Here is a 16,582-nt window from a genome sequence, read left to right on the forward strand (position 1 = left end):
CAAAAAAAAAAAAAAAGTCACCCTACATAGCCTTCAGGTTGAGCTGCCCCTACCACACCTCTAGTCCCCCCATCCCTAGAGTGGACAGCCCCACAATTTGGTACAGAATAGGATGGCTGCACAGACAAAACAGGAACATTTCATATGATCACTAGTTTGCACTAGACTGGAGATGGATAAAGGGTTATTAAGTAATAAGGAGTTATTTAAGCTATTTAAATATGCTTGCTAATGGTTAAATAATACACAAGAGCAATGATGGCTGGGTTGTTTTATTATAGCCAAATGAACATTCAATTGCACTATACATTGTATTTTACTTAAACAAAAAAAGGGGTTCCAAATTCACCAATATAATTAACTTAAATAAGCATTTTGCTTTAATAAAGGGCAAATGTGCCAATTAAGACTCTTGAGCAGCAGAACTATCACTGGAATGCAGATTATCTCTTTCTATTATAAACAGAGGAAATAACACATTGTGCTCCCATACAAGTTGTTTTTCCTTGACCAAAACATCCTGCAAGACAGTATTCTAAACCCCCATAATAAGCAAACTAACCTGTAATCCACTTTCCCTGCTCATTGCTGCTGTTCCTCAAATAAAGGGATAATGTTTCCTAGTAAGAGGTCTTGCACTGCTATATAATCTGTAGCATTAAATATACATACGGGTGCAAAAGGATAGGAGTGACATTTCTTGGGTGGCTTTTCCACAGTATAAACTCTAAAAATACGCCAGGAGCCTGTTTTGTTCTTTAAATAAATCATGAACTAAATATAACAACAGTAATAATTTTTTATTGGTGCCTAAGTGGTGCTGTACTAAATATTTACCAGAGGATACCATTTTCATATAAACTAAAATTGCCTTCAACTAAATATATTGCTTTTGTGAACATTATAAGTCTCCGACATCCCACTGATGAACACCACACAGTTACCGCAGGGGGGTGTTATATACTGTGTGTAAGAAAATATTTACCCAAACCTTTCCATGCCTCACTTTTCAGTTTTTCACCAGATTTCCCAATGTTGGTCTGATCGCTGACCAGGAGCATGTAGACTGAAAAAGTAGGCCAGAGTTGACCAAACATGGCAGTCCCTAACTTGACTATGCAAGTCTGGATTACATGAACTGATACAGGGACTTGTAAATGCAGCTGGGGGAGACGGAAGCAGTGAAAAAAAACATAGGTGGGGGTGTCCTTCCTTTTTAAAGGTGACATAAACCTTCCCAAAAATATTTTGCACTTCCAGCTGTCCAAGCAGACATCTCAAACTTAATTACAGTGAGAACTAGCCCTACTAGTGCTATCTCATTAGTTATCATACTACAAATTAAAATTCTTTAATGCCTTTTGGTAACAGTTGAAACAAGGAAAGTGGTAATTGGCCAACTAACCCTGGTGAATTTGATCATGCAGTGCTGCTTTAAGAATCCATCTCTATTAATGGACTAAAGTAACAATCATTCACCTATAATAATATAATCAAGAATGCTGGGTATCGTAGTCAGCAATATTTAGGTGCAGTTATGTGAAGAAATGTTATATCCCCTTCTAAATGAGCTGACTGCACATATTTGGTAATTGATGTGTTTTGTACTTGTTTGTTACTAAGCAAGCACAACATGCATCAGGCTCATATTTTTGATTAAGAAATTTGAGAGGGGATTTCAGCTTATACCTTCTTGTGTGTATTTCAGAAGATCCTCTTCCATTTGTTATTATACTAAGGCAAGATATTCTGCAGCACTGTACAATAAATGGGTATATACATTCAACCAACAGATTTGCATACAGAGTTAAAGAGGACAATACCTCTGGTAAGTAAGTTCCAACATATGGACTTGTTCAGTGCAGTGCCTTTACACACTGAAGGCATTATAACAGTTATACAAGAAACAACAGAAAATATTTGACGTGATTTCTCTGCACATGTGACTGGTGTTATATCATATTCAATAAGGGCAAGTAAACATAACTGTATATATTGCATTACACCCTTTTGTTTGAGAATTCCAGATATCTGATCTAGATGATTTGCAGTTCCAGGCTGCCCCAGCACCATGCAGCAGCTTGCCCAATTACACATTCTATTTAGCAGGTAGTCCAGGAGCATTGCGGATCCAAATAATGTGACAATTTTTATATTACAGTGCTTGGGAGATTCCAAGTTTTCCAGGAGGATATAGGGCCCTAAGGAAGCAGACTTTAAAATTGTTGTGGGGCCCAAGAGGTATAGGAGGGCCAGTGAGGCACTGACTGAGAAGCAGTTTTAGAATAAAAAATGTCATAGTACTTATAGGGACACTTAACTTCACTGTAAAGTGGTCCCACTGTGCCATCTAGCTCTCAAACATGGGGACAAAGGTTAGATTTTAGATTTGTTCAGTGCTGGGAAACTGTGCTTAATGCTTCCAACTCCAAATGGAACATGGAGCCAGATTTACACAGATCAGCTGGGATTCTCATTGGAGGATTATTTTGCATTTTAATGCAGCCGCCAGCCTGTTAATAATATGTTAAAGCATGCTGGGATTTGTAGTTCAATACCTGCTTGATCTGTGCAGTACAGGAGTGTTAAGTGCTCCAGCAGCTCTTTAAAGGAAGAGTTCACCTTAAATTAACTTTTAATATGATGTAGACATTGATATTATGAGACAATTTGCAATTGGCCTTCGTTTTTTTTATTTATTTTTGATGGTTTTTCAGTTATTTAGCTTTTAGTTTATCACCTATACAGCTATCGGACCACTTATCCGGAAACACATTATCCAGAAAGTTCTGAATTATGGAAAGGCCATCTCCCATAGACCCCATTTTAAGCAAATAATTCCAGTTTTTAAAAATGTCCTTTTTTTCTGTAATAATAAAACAGTACCTCGTAGTTGATGCCAACTCAGATATAATTAATCCTTAATGGAGGCAAAACAAGCATAAAGGGGTCAATTACAATTTAAATAATTTTTTTTAGCAGTCTTAAGGTAGAAGATTTACAGAAAGACCCCTTATCCGGAAAACCCCAGATCCCATGCATTCTGGATAATGGGTCCCATACCTGCACTGGAATTTTTGCAGCTATTTGCTTGCTAGAGTCTTCTTTACCCTAACAATTAGGCAGTGGTTTACACAAGAAATAGGAATATGAATAAGTAGAAGGCCTGCATAGAAAGATAAGTAATAAAAAGTAACCTTAATAATAAAATTTTAGCCTTACAGAGCAATAGTTTTTGGCTTCCAGGGTCAGTGACCCCCATTGGAAAGCTGAAAAGAGCTAGAAGAAAAGGGAAACAATTTTAAAACTATTTTTAAAAAATTATCAAATCCCATTGCAAAGTTGCTAGGAATAGGGCATTCTATAACATACTAAAAGTTAACTTAAAGGTGAACCACCACTTTAATTCAAGAAAATCCTCCAATCAGCGTCCTGTTTTCGCTGTGTTCATACAGTTTCCTATTACTTTTGCTACTAACACATATATATCAGCATGTTTGACAACTCTGGGTTAGCAAATATCAGGTGGAAAAATCCGCTTCTCCTTTGGTACTGTACATGGAATGCTAATGTGCACATATTTGTTTCATAAGGCAAGAAAGGTCATTTAGGAGAAATGGCCAGAGACCAGAAGTGCATGCATCAGTATCTTGATAAAGGTCTATGTTCTGATGAATGTTGTTTACACCACAATAGATTAATTTTTTGCTTTTTACAAATCCTGTGAGTGCTGTGTTCTCCATGATCATTGTGCTGAATTACAACAAGGCACCCAGGTAATGACAGATATTGATGTGTGCCCTTTATACTATGGTATATATATATATATATATATATATACACTTTATCTAAATGACGGCGCTCACAGAAACTTTGCATACATTTTCAAAAATAAAGAAAAGACTTTAGATTTATTAGATCCAGGTTTATTAGATCCAACGTTTCAGTCCCATACTGGGACTTTCTTCAGGGCTACCTCCACCGGTGTACAAACATATGCTTATAACCCTAAAGTGGCGCCAAAACATGGTTGCTAAGCAACTGTACACACACAAAAAAATTCATATAAAACGAATCAAAAGAACACAGACAGAAAAAGAACACACAAATATAAAAAGAAGCTAGTAAAGAAGTAGTAAGGGTGTGGGTATGACAGAGACATGTTAGGGGCATCGTGCTCCAAACCCCGAGGAATGTTCACCCTGTAGCAAGGCACGCAGGCAGATGGTTCACTCAGATAGATACAGTTCAGTGCAGCAGTACCTACAGTAGAGAGATCCAAGTCTGTAGAGGTGAGCGGGCGTATGTAAGCCCATCCGTGTCAGCTATCCCCAATGACTTTCACAGGAGATACCAATTGCACCCAAGATCAGGCATATGGGATCTATAGGCTGTATTGCTCATATAGCTGATTCCCGTTCTGGATAGGTCCCATCAGTTACCACCCGAGCCAGGTTAGCCCTGTCCGGATACATACACTAGTGGACCAATATACATACAATCTGCCCAAGGGAACATATCTGTGAGGGGGAGAGCCTACAATGGTACCCACATGCAGACCATCTCGCAGAAAGGCCACAAGCCCGGTACTGGAAACCCACCAATGGGCATAGTGTGTGTGAACCAGTTGGGTAAAAGGGGAACTTAGGAGGCACACCTGCTGCCAACCGTGACATCAATGAGGATGGGCGAACATTCCTCGGGGTTTGGAGCGCGATGCCCCTAACATGTCTCTGTCATACCCACACCCTTACTACTTCTTTACTAGCTTCTTTTTCTATTTGTGTGTTCTTTTTCTGTCTATGTGTTCTTTTGATTTGTTTTGTATGAATTTTTTTGTGTGTACAGTTGCTTTGCAACCATGTTTTGGTGCCACTGTAGGGTTATAAGCATTTGTTTGTACACTGGTGGAGGTATCCCTGATGAAAGTCATCAGATATCATCTCTGGCTTATGGTGTGCTGCTTACGTTGCTGCTTATATATATATATATGCTGTATTTCCAAAGATAACTAGTGTTCTACCACTGCAAGTTTCCTTGTTTCAGTGAAAATGACAGCACTGCATAAAATTTCCCCGTAGGAAGAAAATGTTTCATTCAGCTCCCTTGGCTGTGTAAAAAGGCTGTACAAACAACCCTCTGAAATCACTATTTTTTCTCATAAAGCAGTCACGGTTATTGGAATAGGAAGCTAAACCAGCACACTACCTGCCAAACCACACCTTATCCTCTTCAATCAACAACTGTATCTACTCAGTTCGTCTGACATCACCAGAAAAGCAAATTTGTTTCCTTTTTAGGAGAATAAGGAGAATGGCAGTAAAATTGCCATCATAATCATTCTAGTGATGATAGCCATGTGGCAGAGAGTACTACAGCATGATGGCTTTCAGCTATGAACGTGACTTCTACTGATATTTTTGTTAGGATAGGGTGGTTATATTATATGGCATGCAAGTGATATTAATAAATGGAGCCTCCACTGCGCCCATAGAGGAGCACATACAAACATCTTTCAGCACATTATAAACAGCCATCCTTCCTAAAGGTTTACATAAAGGATTTGTTGATTACAATGAGACAAGAAGCCAATCAAGCCCTCATAACAGTGTGCCAAAGAGTGTGCCAAACTGTGGGAACAGAACACAGAGGGGAGCTTGGCTTCAAGATCAATTAAATCTGACATAAGCAGTGTCGCCTCTAATCCTTCTTTGAAAAGTTAAGGAGTGCAAATAAGTTTTAGGGAAAGTTTTAGGGTCCCCTTCATGCTATGACAACCACCCAAGCATTTCCCCCCCAACAACTGACAGTCACAGTGGGATCTCAGAGAGAATGTTAGCTTTTCCTTGAGACCTCCAGGCCAAATGTTCCATGTATTTATAAGCATCATATCATATTCTAGCCACCCAATGGATATTGGGGTGGCTAGAATATGATGTCAGGCTTAAACAGGTTTCCTTTACTGGTTAGATGTAAGGCACCATAAGGCATTTTTACAAACAGTGGTATCATCTGTACAGCTTGATATACCTAAATACTCAAGACCCCTTACTTTATATCAGCCCAGTGTGTTTGTTGCAAACCTTCCTTGACACATCTGTATCACATTATCAATGGTTACTGCATGCTGTAGTCCAGAAACACAAAATGATAGACTACATTAAAGGGGATCCACCACCCAAAAACTGTGTTTTTCAAAATAAAAGAAAATATCATTCTAAACAACTTTACAATACACATTAAACATTTTTCAATTGTTTTTTAAAACAGTATTTGGTTTTCACTTTTTGTTCTCTGTTTTTGACTCCAGGACCTGTTTCTGCTACACTGTATCAGGAGTCAGAGCCAGCAGTGCAGAGAATATAAAACCATCAGAGAGATACTGCCAGTACCTGAAACAGTCTCTTACAAAATAACAGTTCTGTTTTATGGCTGAGATTCTATCCATCTTAATAACAGCACATTCTATCTGAAAAAAAAATTTGTTTGCACGGCTTTGGGATTCTGAACATGGGATGTATTGTGTTCTAACTAATGGTAATTTCCATATGGAAAGAAATGCATTTAAATAAAAAGAAATTCTCAGTCTGAGTGTATTTATTTTATGTAAGTGTATTGCCTAAGGGCGCCACCATGGCACCTAGATTTATCTCCCAAAGTTGGCAGGCAGAATGCTTAAGCCTGTAAGTGACATACCACGTATGGAGCAGAAGTAGGCTGCATGGACCAACATTGAAAATGAAAACAAAAATAAAGTCTGTACATTCTAAACAATGCTCAGAAGTGGTACATATCTTGCCGTGGGCTAACATCCTATCTACAGCAGAGGTCACAGGCCCTCAAGTCAAAGTGGGAAGCCAGCTGGGCTGACAAGGGGTAATTTAGAGTGGGTGCAGGCCTACCCTATCTGCAGCAACAAACCTAAACTTCATGATCATCTATAAAAAACTTTTATAGTATAGCAAGTATGATCTAGAATGGCCTCTGGAAGCTTGTCCATATGTCACTTTGAACCATTTTACAGTACAGTATTCTATGGTACCTTAGGGCTAGTGACACAGGTCTTTGAATTTTTCTTATTTTTTCCTTGACATCATCCTATAAATTATAGTCTGTAATGAATAATATATGTTCCCTGTGTACAGTGACCTCTCCGCCCAGTGTACACCATCCCAGAATGCTAGCGGTGTGACAAGCTGTGTAAATACACCACTAGAACAAAACAGCATTGTTCCATATCCCTCTGTTAATTCCCTCAGCTTTCTGCTTTTGCCAGAAACATCATTTATAGAAATTAGTCCAGACGTATTGCATGTATTTAAAAAAAAACAACAATGTATTCATGTGTTAATTTCTTAACATTCATGTTTTCATATTATTAAATAAATGTTAATGGAATGCTTTGCCAGTTTATCTGGTGTATTTATTTTTAGCATGTTCATTACATTCTGTATGGCTGCCTCCATGACACCTGGAGGTACATAATTCCAAAGGCAGCCAGTGTGTCAGCTCTGACTAACAGCAACCTGTAAGCACTGGCAGAACTATAGAGGAATAGTAATAAGCACAACATTTTTCACCGGGTATTGATTTGCTCCGAAATTCTGCATTTCACCATTTGCAATTTTTCTGCATAACTGCAGCAAAAATTTGTCACGCCAAAAGTTCACCAAGTGAGGGGAAAAAAAGCCACGGTCCCATCAAAAAAGTTGCAGTCACGTCAAATAAATCATGGTCATGTCAAAAAAAGCTGTGTGGTAGCAGCATTTCGGTACATTTTCACCATTTCGCTAAATCTAAGATTCGCTCATCACTATAGAGGAAGCAGACCCGGGGTAACTCCCAGAAAACACCTTGCCATTGCCCTGAATTTAAATTGCTGGGAGTATGTCTCTCAAATCCTGTAATGACATATAAATGTATCAGGCATCATTTGATTTGAGTGACATCTGGATGTATGCCCTGAGATTCACATTCAGGGCAATGGCTAGGTAATTTCAAGTGCTTTGACACCAGGGTAAGAGGCAAATTACCGCTAGATGCAAGGTGTTCCATAGCATAAGCTGTTGCCCTTATGGTTACAGTGTTAAGACCACATACCAATTAAACCAGTGCTTTTGGGATTTAATCCACCTGCTTTATTGGGACAACATCTTACTCTATGTGTGGTGTAGTTTATGTGCTAGCTAAGCCTTATTTAAACAAGTTCATAAACGCAAATGACCTTGTATGCTACATATAGCATAGACTACATGCAAGGTCTACTTTGTGCACTGTGTGCACAAGGGCTCATTTACTTCTGCTCCTGCCACAAGTTCAGGAGCAATAAGGGGTGCAATATCCCATCCCTAAGTTAACACAGCCATTGGAATGGGGCACAGATATAGTTGTACTCTGTATCACTAGGCCAAATTGAAAATTCGGTGTGAAGTGCAAAGCATACTGTTCATGGGCGTCCACAGAAAATTTTCCAAGGGGGGTCAAGTAAGCTAGCATCATCCTGCAACAGACAAATATATATATATATATATATTTTTATTTTTTTTTTTTGCAGGATGATACTAGTTTACGTGTGTCTGTATGTAAAAATATACAATTGTAATTAAATATATTTTAATTAATGAATACATTTACAACTGTTAGTGCCTTTTACAACTACTCTGCTCTACTCAGCTACCTACTATTCACATAATTCAGTACTCAGAAACACACATTAGATGGATCAAAATTATCATGCCACATAAAAAAGCCCCCAATTGCCCCCCATGTACCAGTGCCAACAGCCATCATATTGCCCCCATGTATTTGTGCCAGCACCCAACATATTGCCCCCATCTGTACTGTGCCAGCAGCCAAGCCCCCCTCATATTGCCCCCATATGTACTGTGCCAGCAGCCAAGCCCCCCTCATATTGCCCCCATATGTACTGTGCCAGCAGCCAAGCCACCCCTCATATTGCGCCCCCAGGCCCCAGCATCTGTACTGTGCCAGCAGCCAAGCCCCCCTCATATTGCCCCCCATCTGTATTGTACCAGCAGCCAAGCCCCCCTCATATTGCCCCCATATGTACTGTACCAGCAGCCAAGCCCCCCTCATATTGCCCCCATATGTACTGTACCAGCAGCCAAGCCCCCCTCATATTGCCCCCCCATCTGTACTGTGCCAGCAGCCAAGCCCCCCTCAAATTGCCCCCCCATCTGTACTGTGCCAGCAGCCAAGCCCCCCTCATATTGCCCCCCCATCTGTACTGTGCCAGCAGCCAAGCCCCCCTCATATTGCCCCCCCATCTGTACTGTACCAGCAGCCAAGCCCCCCTCATATTGCCCCCCCATCTGTACTGTGCCAGCAGCCAAGCCCCCTTCATATTGCCCCCCCCATCTGTACTGTGCCAGCAGCCAAGCCCCCCTCATATTGCCCCCATATGTACTGTGCCAGCAGCCAAGCCCCCCTCATATTGCCCCCCCATCTGTACTGTGCCAGCAGCCAAGCCCCCCTCATATTGCCCCCCCATCTGTACTGTGCCAGCAGCCAAGCCCCCCTCATATTGCCCCCCCATCTGTACTGTGCCAGCAGCCAAGCCCCCCTCATATTGCCCCCCCATCTGTACTGTGCCAGCAGCCAAGCCCCCCTCATATTGCCCCCCATATGTACTGTGCCAGCAGCCAAGCCCCCCTCATATTGCCCCCCCATCTGTACTGTGCCAGCAGCCAAGCCCCCCTCATATTGCCCCCCCATCTGTACTGTGCCAGCAGCCAAGTCCCCCTCATATTGCCCCCATATGTACTGTACCAACAGCCAAGCCCCCCTCATATTGCCCCCATCTGTACTGTGCCAGCAGCCAAGCCCCCCTCATATTGCCCCCATCTGTACTGTGCCAGCAGCCAAGCCCCCCTCATATTGCCCCCATATGTACTGTGCCAGCAGCCAAGCCCCCCTCATATTGCCCCCATCTGTACTGTGCCAGCAGCCAAGCCCCCCTCATGTTGCCCCCCCATCTGTACTGTGCCAGCAGCCAAGCCCCCCTCATATTGCCCCCATCTGTACTGTGCCAGCAGCCAAGCCCCCCTCATATTGCCCCCCCATCTGTACTGTGCCAGCAGCCAAGCCCCCCTCATATTGCCCCCCCATCTGTACTGTGCCAGCAGCCAAGCCCCCCTCATATTGCCCCCCCATCTGTACTGTGCCAGCAGCCAAGCCCCCCTCATATTGCCCCCCCATCTGTACTGTGCCAGCAGCCAAGCCCCCCTCATATTGCGCCCCCAGCAAGGCCCCAGCATCTGTACCTGTGTCAGCAGCCAAGCCCCCCATCTGTACTGTGCCAGCAGCCAAGCCCCCCTCATATTGTGCCCCCAGCAACTGTACCTGTCAGCAGCAGCAGTGCCTCGAAATCCCAGTCCCAGGTGCCAGTCAGCCAAGGCCAGCAGTCCTGCTCACTCAGCCAGCCCACACCACAACCGACCGCCGCCGCACCCAAGCGCCTTCTGCGCCTTCTGGCGCCTTGTGTTTCAAAGACACGCATGCGTAGGGGGGGCGTGCCCAATACGCATGCGTGTCATGGGTGCACGGAGGTAAGCGCCGCTCCAGTATAGGGAAGGGTGGGAAGGTGGTGCCTGCGCTCAGTTCCTGGGACCTTTAGAGGGGGGTTTGGGCGGCGGTTTTATAATGGCCAAGGTGGGGATATAAATAATGTTACAACTAAAAAAAAAAAATTAAAAAAAAAAATTCTTCTCCCCCTTCTCCCCATTTTTTTTGCTACTTTTCCAGGGGGGGGCAAGTGCCCCCTCTTGCCCCCTTCTGTGGACGCCCATGATACTGTTAGCAGTAAAAGGCAGTCCTGTCCTGTTAACGTCTGTTAAGATGCATGACCCATGGGGAGATAAGTTGCCAGCGATTAAATCGTGGGCAAATCTTTCCAAAATGCTTTCCCACTGGCAATAATTTGAATGCATCTGAATGATGTGTAGATTAGGGACAGGTGTGGGACACCTTCATTCCTCCCCTTCTCTACCCTTGATGAGTTGGTAAGAGAGCTGTTGGGGAGGGGGCATTTCTAAAAACTATGGAGGAAGCAGACCCTGCTTGCTGGCTGCCCTGTACCCCTGATCAGGGGTCCATTTCCTCTAGTTACACGCTGTTTGTGCACCCTACCCTGCAAAACTGCATACAATTGAGAGGAATGAAAACATGTGCACATACTGTACCTCAACCTTGCCCAAATTTGTCAGGAGTGTAAGCTGTACCTCATTGTTTGCATTATATGAACTGGTGTAAAACTTTGCTGCAGAGACAATTTTGAGGTGGGAATGCATCATTGCAGGGAAAAAATATGCAATTTCTGCCCTATGCCCCAATTAGTTATTTACTTTTGGGCATTTGGCCACATCCCATACTGAGAGCCATTGCCCTTAAGTGAAACTGAATAATTCCTCCAATCCAATATGAAACAATACCTGGTGCTGGTGGATGATTTCACTAAAATTACCAGCTTTTATTAGTTGACCTTTGGGGCATAGCAGGGAAGCCAGGGATACTGAAGGTCACATTTCACTAAAGCCATGTGTTCCTAAATAAATCAATAAATAGTAATCTGACTTGTAGAAAGGAAATATCATCATTTACTGTAATTAACTGATCGCCTGTCCTCTCTGCAGTCCCAGGAATGACAAGGGAACCCTATGGCCACATGTCAGCTAACTTTTTGATTAGAATTCTGCTTAGCTGGCACAGATATAGAATAGCTAGTTTGGATAGGATTAATGTGGGATTTGCTAAGCAAATCAGCCTGAGTCAGCTGCATGGCTAAAGGCTCGGCATATTGCAATGATTTATAGATGAGCACATACAGGGGGTTAGAGACAACCAGGGCATACTCTGCCTAAAAGCATCAAAAAATAAATTTGCTTTCACATAACACATTTATGTTTAACACTATTGTAAATCCCAAGTAGTAAAATGGAAACAATCTGGATGAGTCCACATTATGTCATAGAGATGTAAAATACATAATGCCCATTTTAAAGTTGGTTTGCTGAGAAACTAAAAGAAAAAAGTGGTAAATGGTTAGAGCAGTGACCCCAATCCTGGGATCTGCACCAACTACAACTGCTTAATAGCTGTAGTGATGTCATAACAACTAAAAAGTGATGTCATTATAATTAAAGTGATGTGATCATCCCAATAATTGAACAGTCAGGCACAGATATAGGTTCAGTTCCCAATGACTTGCTAGATTTATAAATATCCCAGACGTTAAGGACAGGACTGCCTTTTACTGCTAACAGTATGCTTTGCACTTCACACAGAGCCTTAAGCATGGGCCAAGGGGCAAAACTGGAGTTTTTCTGACTGATGTGAGTTATTCAGTGGGACAGCCCTCCATAGGTTTGGGGTGCCAGCTGTTTATTTTTGCTGCCAGCTGCCCTCTCTGGTATCCTTCCAACCACCCATATCCTTTAACCACTCAGTATGGGTAATTTATAACAGTCTCAGGCAAAAATGCAAAAGCACTTAGGGAACAAAATCATGCCCCTTAGTGATCAGCGACACATGACTTACTTTAGAAAACTGATGCCAGCAATGTAGGATGCAAGACAAATCTGCATCATGAACCTATTGGTGTTACCTAACTTGCACATCTAAATTATATGTAATGGGATAGGGGATGGCCACTTGCCATCCCCTGCTGTCCACCCTAGGGTTGTTACCTTGCCCCTTTAATACTGGCCACATATTGAATCCACATCCTGCATGGCTAATTAGCAATTACTGAATGATGCATGAACTGGTTTATGTGCAGCCATCAGCATGTATCTAAATACATTGCTAATTAGCCATGCAGGATGTGGATTCAAAACGTGGCAACCCTAGTCAAACCCTGTCAAATGCAGATGTAACTGTATACATAGGAGACTTGTGCGGGGCAGGGTGCAAAGTGCACTTTGCACCATGAGACCTAGAATGGAGCTGTTATGTAGGGATTACCAAACAGCAGTTTATTAGTCTGCTATTCCAGTAAAATAGCAGCCAGGTAGTAACTTTAGTGGAAGCCATAATTATTTGGGGGCCCTGCAGCCATGACCCCAATCCTCTACATCAGAGAACCAAATATAAAAATGTTAGTGGCTTTTCCTAAAGAGACATACAAAAAGTTTTGGGAGGGAAAATTACATTTGTACTAAGGATATCAGTCAGTTCTATTTAATTAATGTCATCTAACTGATGACACACAATTCATGCTGCACCCAATGCATGGTGCATCAGCCAATGAGGAAGTAAAACAAATCTCTATCTATAAAAGAAAGTTGCTTACAGGCAAACTTTTATGTTTGGGTTTACATCCCCTTTAAGTTCACTGTAGCTTTATCCTAGAAAGTAGGCCATTTAATATTTCAATTAAGCTGCTTTCACACAGATTAATAGCATTTGTTTTTCCACATTTTAGAATTCTGCTTCCTTTCTGCCTTAGCAGGGAAGACCAGAATGATCAGTTTGAAATAGAAAGGATTAAACAACGCAGGCAAATGAAATGTATGTCAGCTTTGACCTCGCTCCGCTCTCGGCCCTTACACACGGGCTAATAATTAAACAGTATCTGATAGGTAAATAACATATTCAGAGGCAAGCAGAAAGTACGCAGAAAGGGTAGCAATTGTTGCAGCATTGAAGCTGAGCTGTGGATGGAAGATCTGTACCAACTACGACTGCTTAATAGCTGTAGTGATGTCATAACAACTAAAAAGTGATGTCATTATTATTAAAGTGATGTCATAATCCCAATAATTGAACAGTCAGACACAGATATAGGTTCAGTTCCCAATGACTTGCTAGATTTATAAATATCACAAATGTAGTTCATGTTACACAGGTCTGGCATTTTTGCTAGCAAAAAAGCACTATAAGCCAATGGCAACTCCCAAGCAAGAACAGAGCATTTATTAAACACATAATGCCAACCCCAACTTTATTATTCTTGTTATGACCAAAAGAGTCTACAGAAGGAATTTAGGGCATAAAGCCAGGCTCAAACTCCTTCTTAAGCATGCCCACATTCACTTAGCTCACAAAATTTCACTTGTTCGTCGTGATAGCACTCAACCTGGGCCAGAACATGCACTCAAGATGTAATGTAGATCACCATCTCCCAGTCAGACTAAGACAGAGGTAACCAAACAGCACGTCTGTCCCCCACCTACCCAAGGGAGGCCCAAACTGGTGTCTGGGAGGGCCCATCCTGAAGGATAGTTAGGGTGAGATTTTAAAAGGTCATTTGCTCTCCTAGAAACAAAGAATAATCGTCATTTATGGGATTTACCAATTGTAAATGTTCTTGGAACTATAGCAGTATGGCTTTTATATATGTGAAACTTCTAAAGCATGGCCCTGAATAAGTGTTGGATACAAAAGGGGGCTTGAACCCAAAAGTACTGTCCTCAGACAAACTTCCACATGTCCCAAGCTTGAACTCTGCCCATGAGGTTTCCCAACACTAGCCTATGAGATGCTCTCAAAATAATGCCTATTACATGTGTGCTGTCAAGCCATGGTATTCTCCATTCACACTCACAGAATGTATTTTACCCATAGCTCTTCCCCAAAACCTCATTAGCAGCCCAAAACATCCCTCAGCTTCACTCTCTTTGCATCTTGAAAACAGTAGGAGAAAGTGGTAGCATATACCAAAATATTGCTTCTGCACCACACCTCCTCAATGACCCTAAATGCCCCCCACTAAGAAGTAGAAGTTAGTGAATCCTATGATTGTGTATAGCTATGGAGTGCTACATTTTTAGACAATCTTACACCCAATAGAAGCTTGACCCCTAAATGTAGCCAGTGGTATACGTATACATACACATAAAATCACTGTTATACATACTACGCAAGCAGCTGAATAGCCACCCCACTAGACTAGCCCTCTATAATCCCCATTAGTATAAATTTACAACTATAGAGCCAAGCCTACAGCTTCCAGCAGCAAATGAAAAACTCACTTGGAAAGGCTGACGAGGTAGTGAGATCTGCTAAGCATGTCTGCTGCTGCTGTGTATGTGATTCCCTTGCCAAGTGTTCAGCTCAGCGGAGCTGCATGGAATGAGACATAATCCTTGTAGGAGCCTAAGAATGGGGCAAGATGCTCTGCACACCTATGCATGCAATGTTCTCTGACCTTCACCCGTGAAGACAGCCCCAAATTACTGCCTGCCAAAATGACCCACCACTTTTTTATCACATGATCTCATGTGTGCTTTCTCTTTTTTCTCTCTCTCTCTCTCTCTCTCTCTCTCTCTTACTCTCCCCCCTTTACCGTAATCACTGAAGTAGAGGCCCCTTTGTTCTTTGTCTCAGAAAATCCCCACGAAATTCCCTCATATTGCAGGAATGTGTGTACGCTAAGCTGACTTCAGCTGAGAAATATTGGGCGAGATAGTGAAGTTTCTATTATCTTTAAAACACAAGTTCTCAAGACTATTAATATCATGGCATATGAGAATTCAGACATTAAAACTTCTAAAAATAAAAGTTATACAAGTATCTGTGGTGGCCCCTGGCAGAGTCCTCTTGCCACAGAGTCAGGCAGGCTTTTTACCCAATTCCTCTTTATAATTGCTTTTATAGCATAGGGAGCCACCCTATTTTAGCCTACATGACCCAGTCACCCAAAGTACTAACCCAGCCGAAAATACCTCTGATACAGAATCATGGTCAAGGGCGTAGGCAGGGACATAATGAGGTGTGGCCAGGGCTTAACAGGGTGTGGCCCTGAATGATATAAGATTGATGTCTCTGTACTTTGATGCTAACCGCATATAAAAATTGTTAAAAGGAAGGTACATGTATGAGACCTGTTATCCCGAATGCACAGGACCTGGGTTTTTCTGGATAAGGGGTCTTTCCATATCTTAAGTCTTAATAAAAATCATTATATGTTAAATAAAGCTCATAGGATTATTTTATCTTTAATAAGGGTTAGTTATATGTTAGTTTGGATTAAGTACAAGGTACTGTTTTATTATTACAGAGAAAAAGGAAATCATTTTTAAAATTTTTAATTATTTGATAAAAGTGGACTGAACATAGCCTTCCTAAAATTTGGAGCTTTCTGGATAAGAGGTTTCCGGATAACAGACCCCATACCTGTATGTAACATGTAACATAAATGACGTGATTAAATAAATAACATGATTAAATATCAGCAGTGAATATGGGTTATAAACACCCCATCTTGATATTCTCAATAACTATAAGCTTCAGGGTAAGAACTAATTTCTTGCCTTAAGACCCTTGAAATTCCACTGTGCAGCTGATCAGTCATAAAAGCCTGAGACTATTCCAGGGAGTCCAGGGCAACTGCTGAATAGCCTATAAAACACATTCAGGAAAATGTAGTAAGTAAAATATAAAAAAAATATGTATGGGTATCACAGAGGACATAGAGTAAAAAGGAGCTGAATATATTAAAGAGTAAATATACAGTTTATAAGCAGCTTTACACTGACTTTTTTATTGTAGTCAAAGATATTTGTATAGTGACTATATTTATTTATCTACATGTTTTTCAGATAAGTGGGATCTTTATACGCAA

At 41.6% G+C, this 16,582-nt stretch overlaps 1 protein-coding gene across 3 annotated transcripts in view; it reads right to left on the bottom strand.

Annotated features, from left to right (window-relative positions):
• cald1 (caldesmon 1) overlaps positions 1–16,582 on the bottom strand; it is a 125,834-nt gene that overhangs the window by 32,214 nt on the left and 77,038 nt on the right. Inside the window, exon 1 of one of the 3 annotated variants that reach the window (XM_004912797.4) lies at positions 14,991–15,184. The exons of the other annotated variants lie outside the window; for them this stretch is intronic. Coding sequence (XP_004912854.1) covers positions 14,991–15,028 — 38 coding nt within the window. The 5' untranslated portion in view covers positions 15,029–15,184. Of the gene's footprint in view, positions 1–14,990; positions 15,185–16,582 lie in introns of those variants that run through there. 3 annotated transcript variants of the gene reach the window in all.

Source organism: Xenopus tropicalis, chromosome 3 (assembly GCF_000004195.4).
Source record: "Xenopus tropicalis strain Nigerian chromosome 3, UCB_Xtro_10.0, whole genome shotgun sequence".
In the NCBI taxonomy this organism is placed as follows: Eukaryota; Metazoa; Chordata; class Amphibia; order Anura; family Pipidae; genus Xenopus; species Xenopus tropicalis.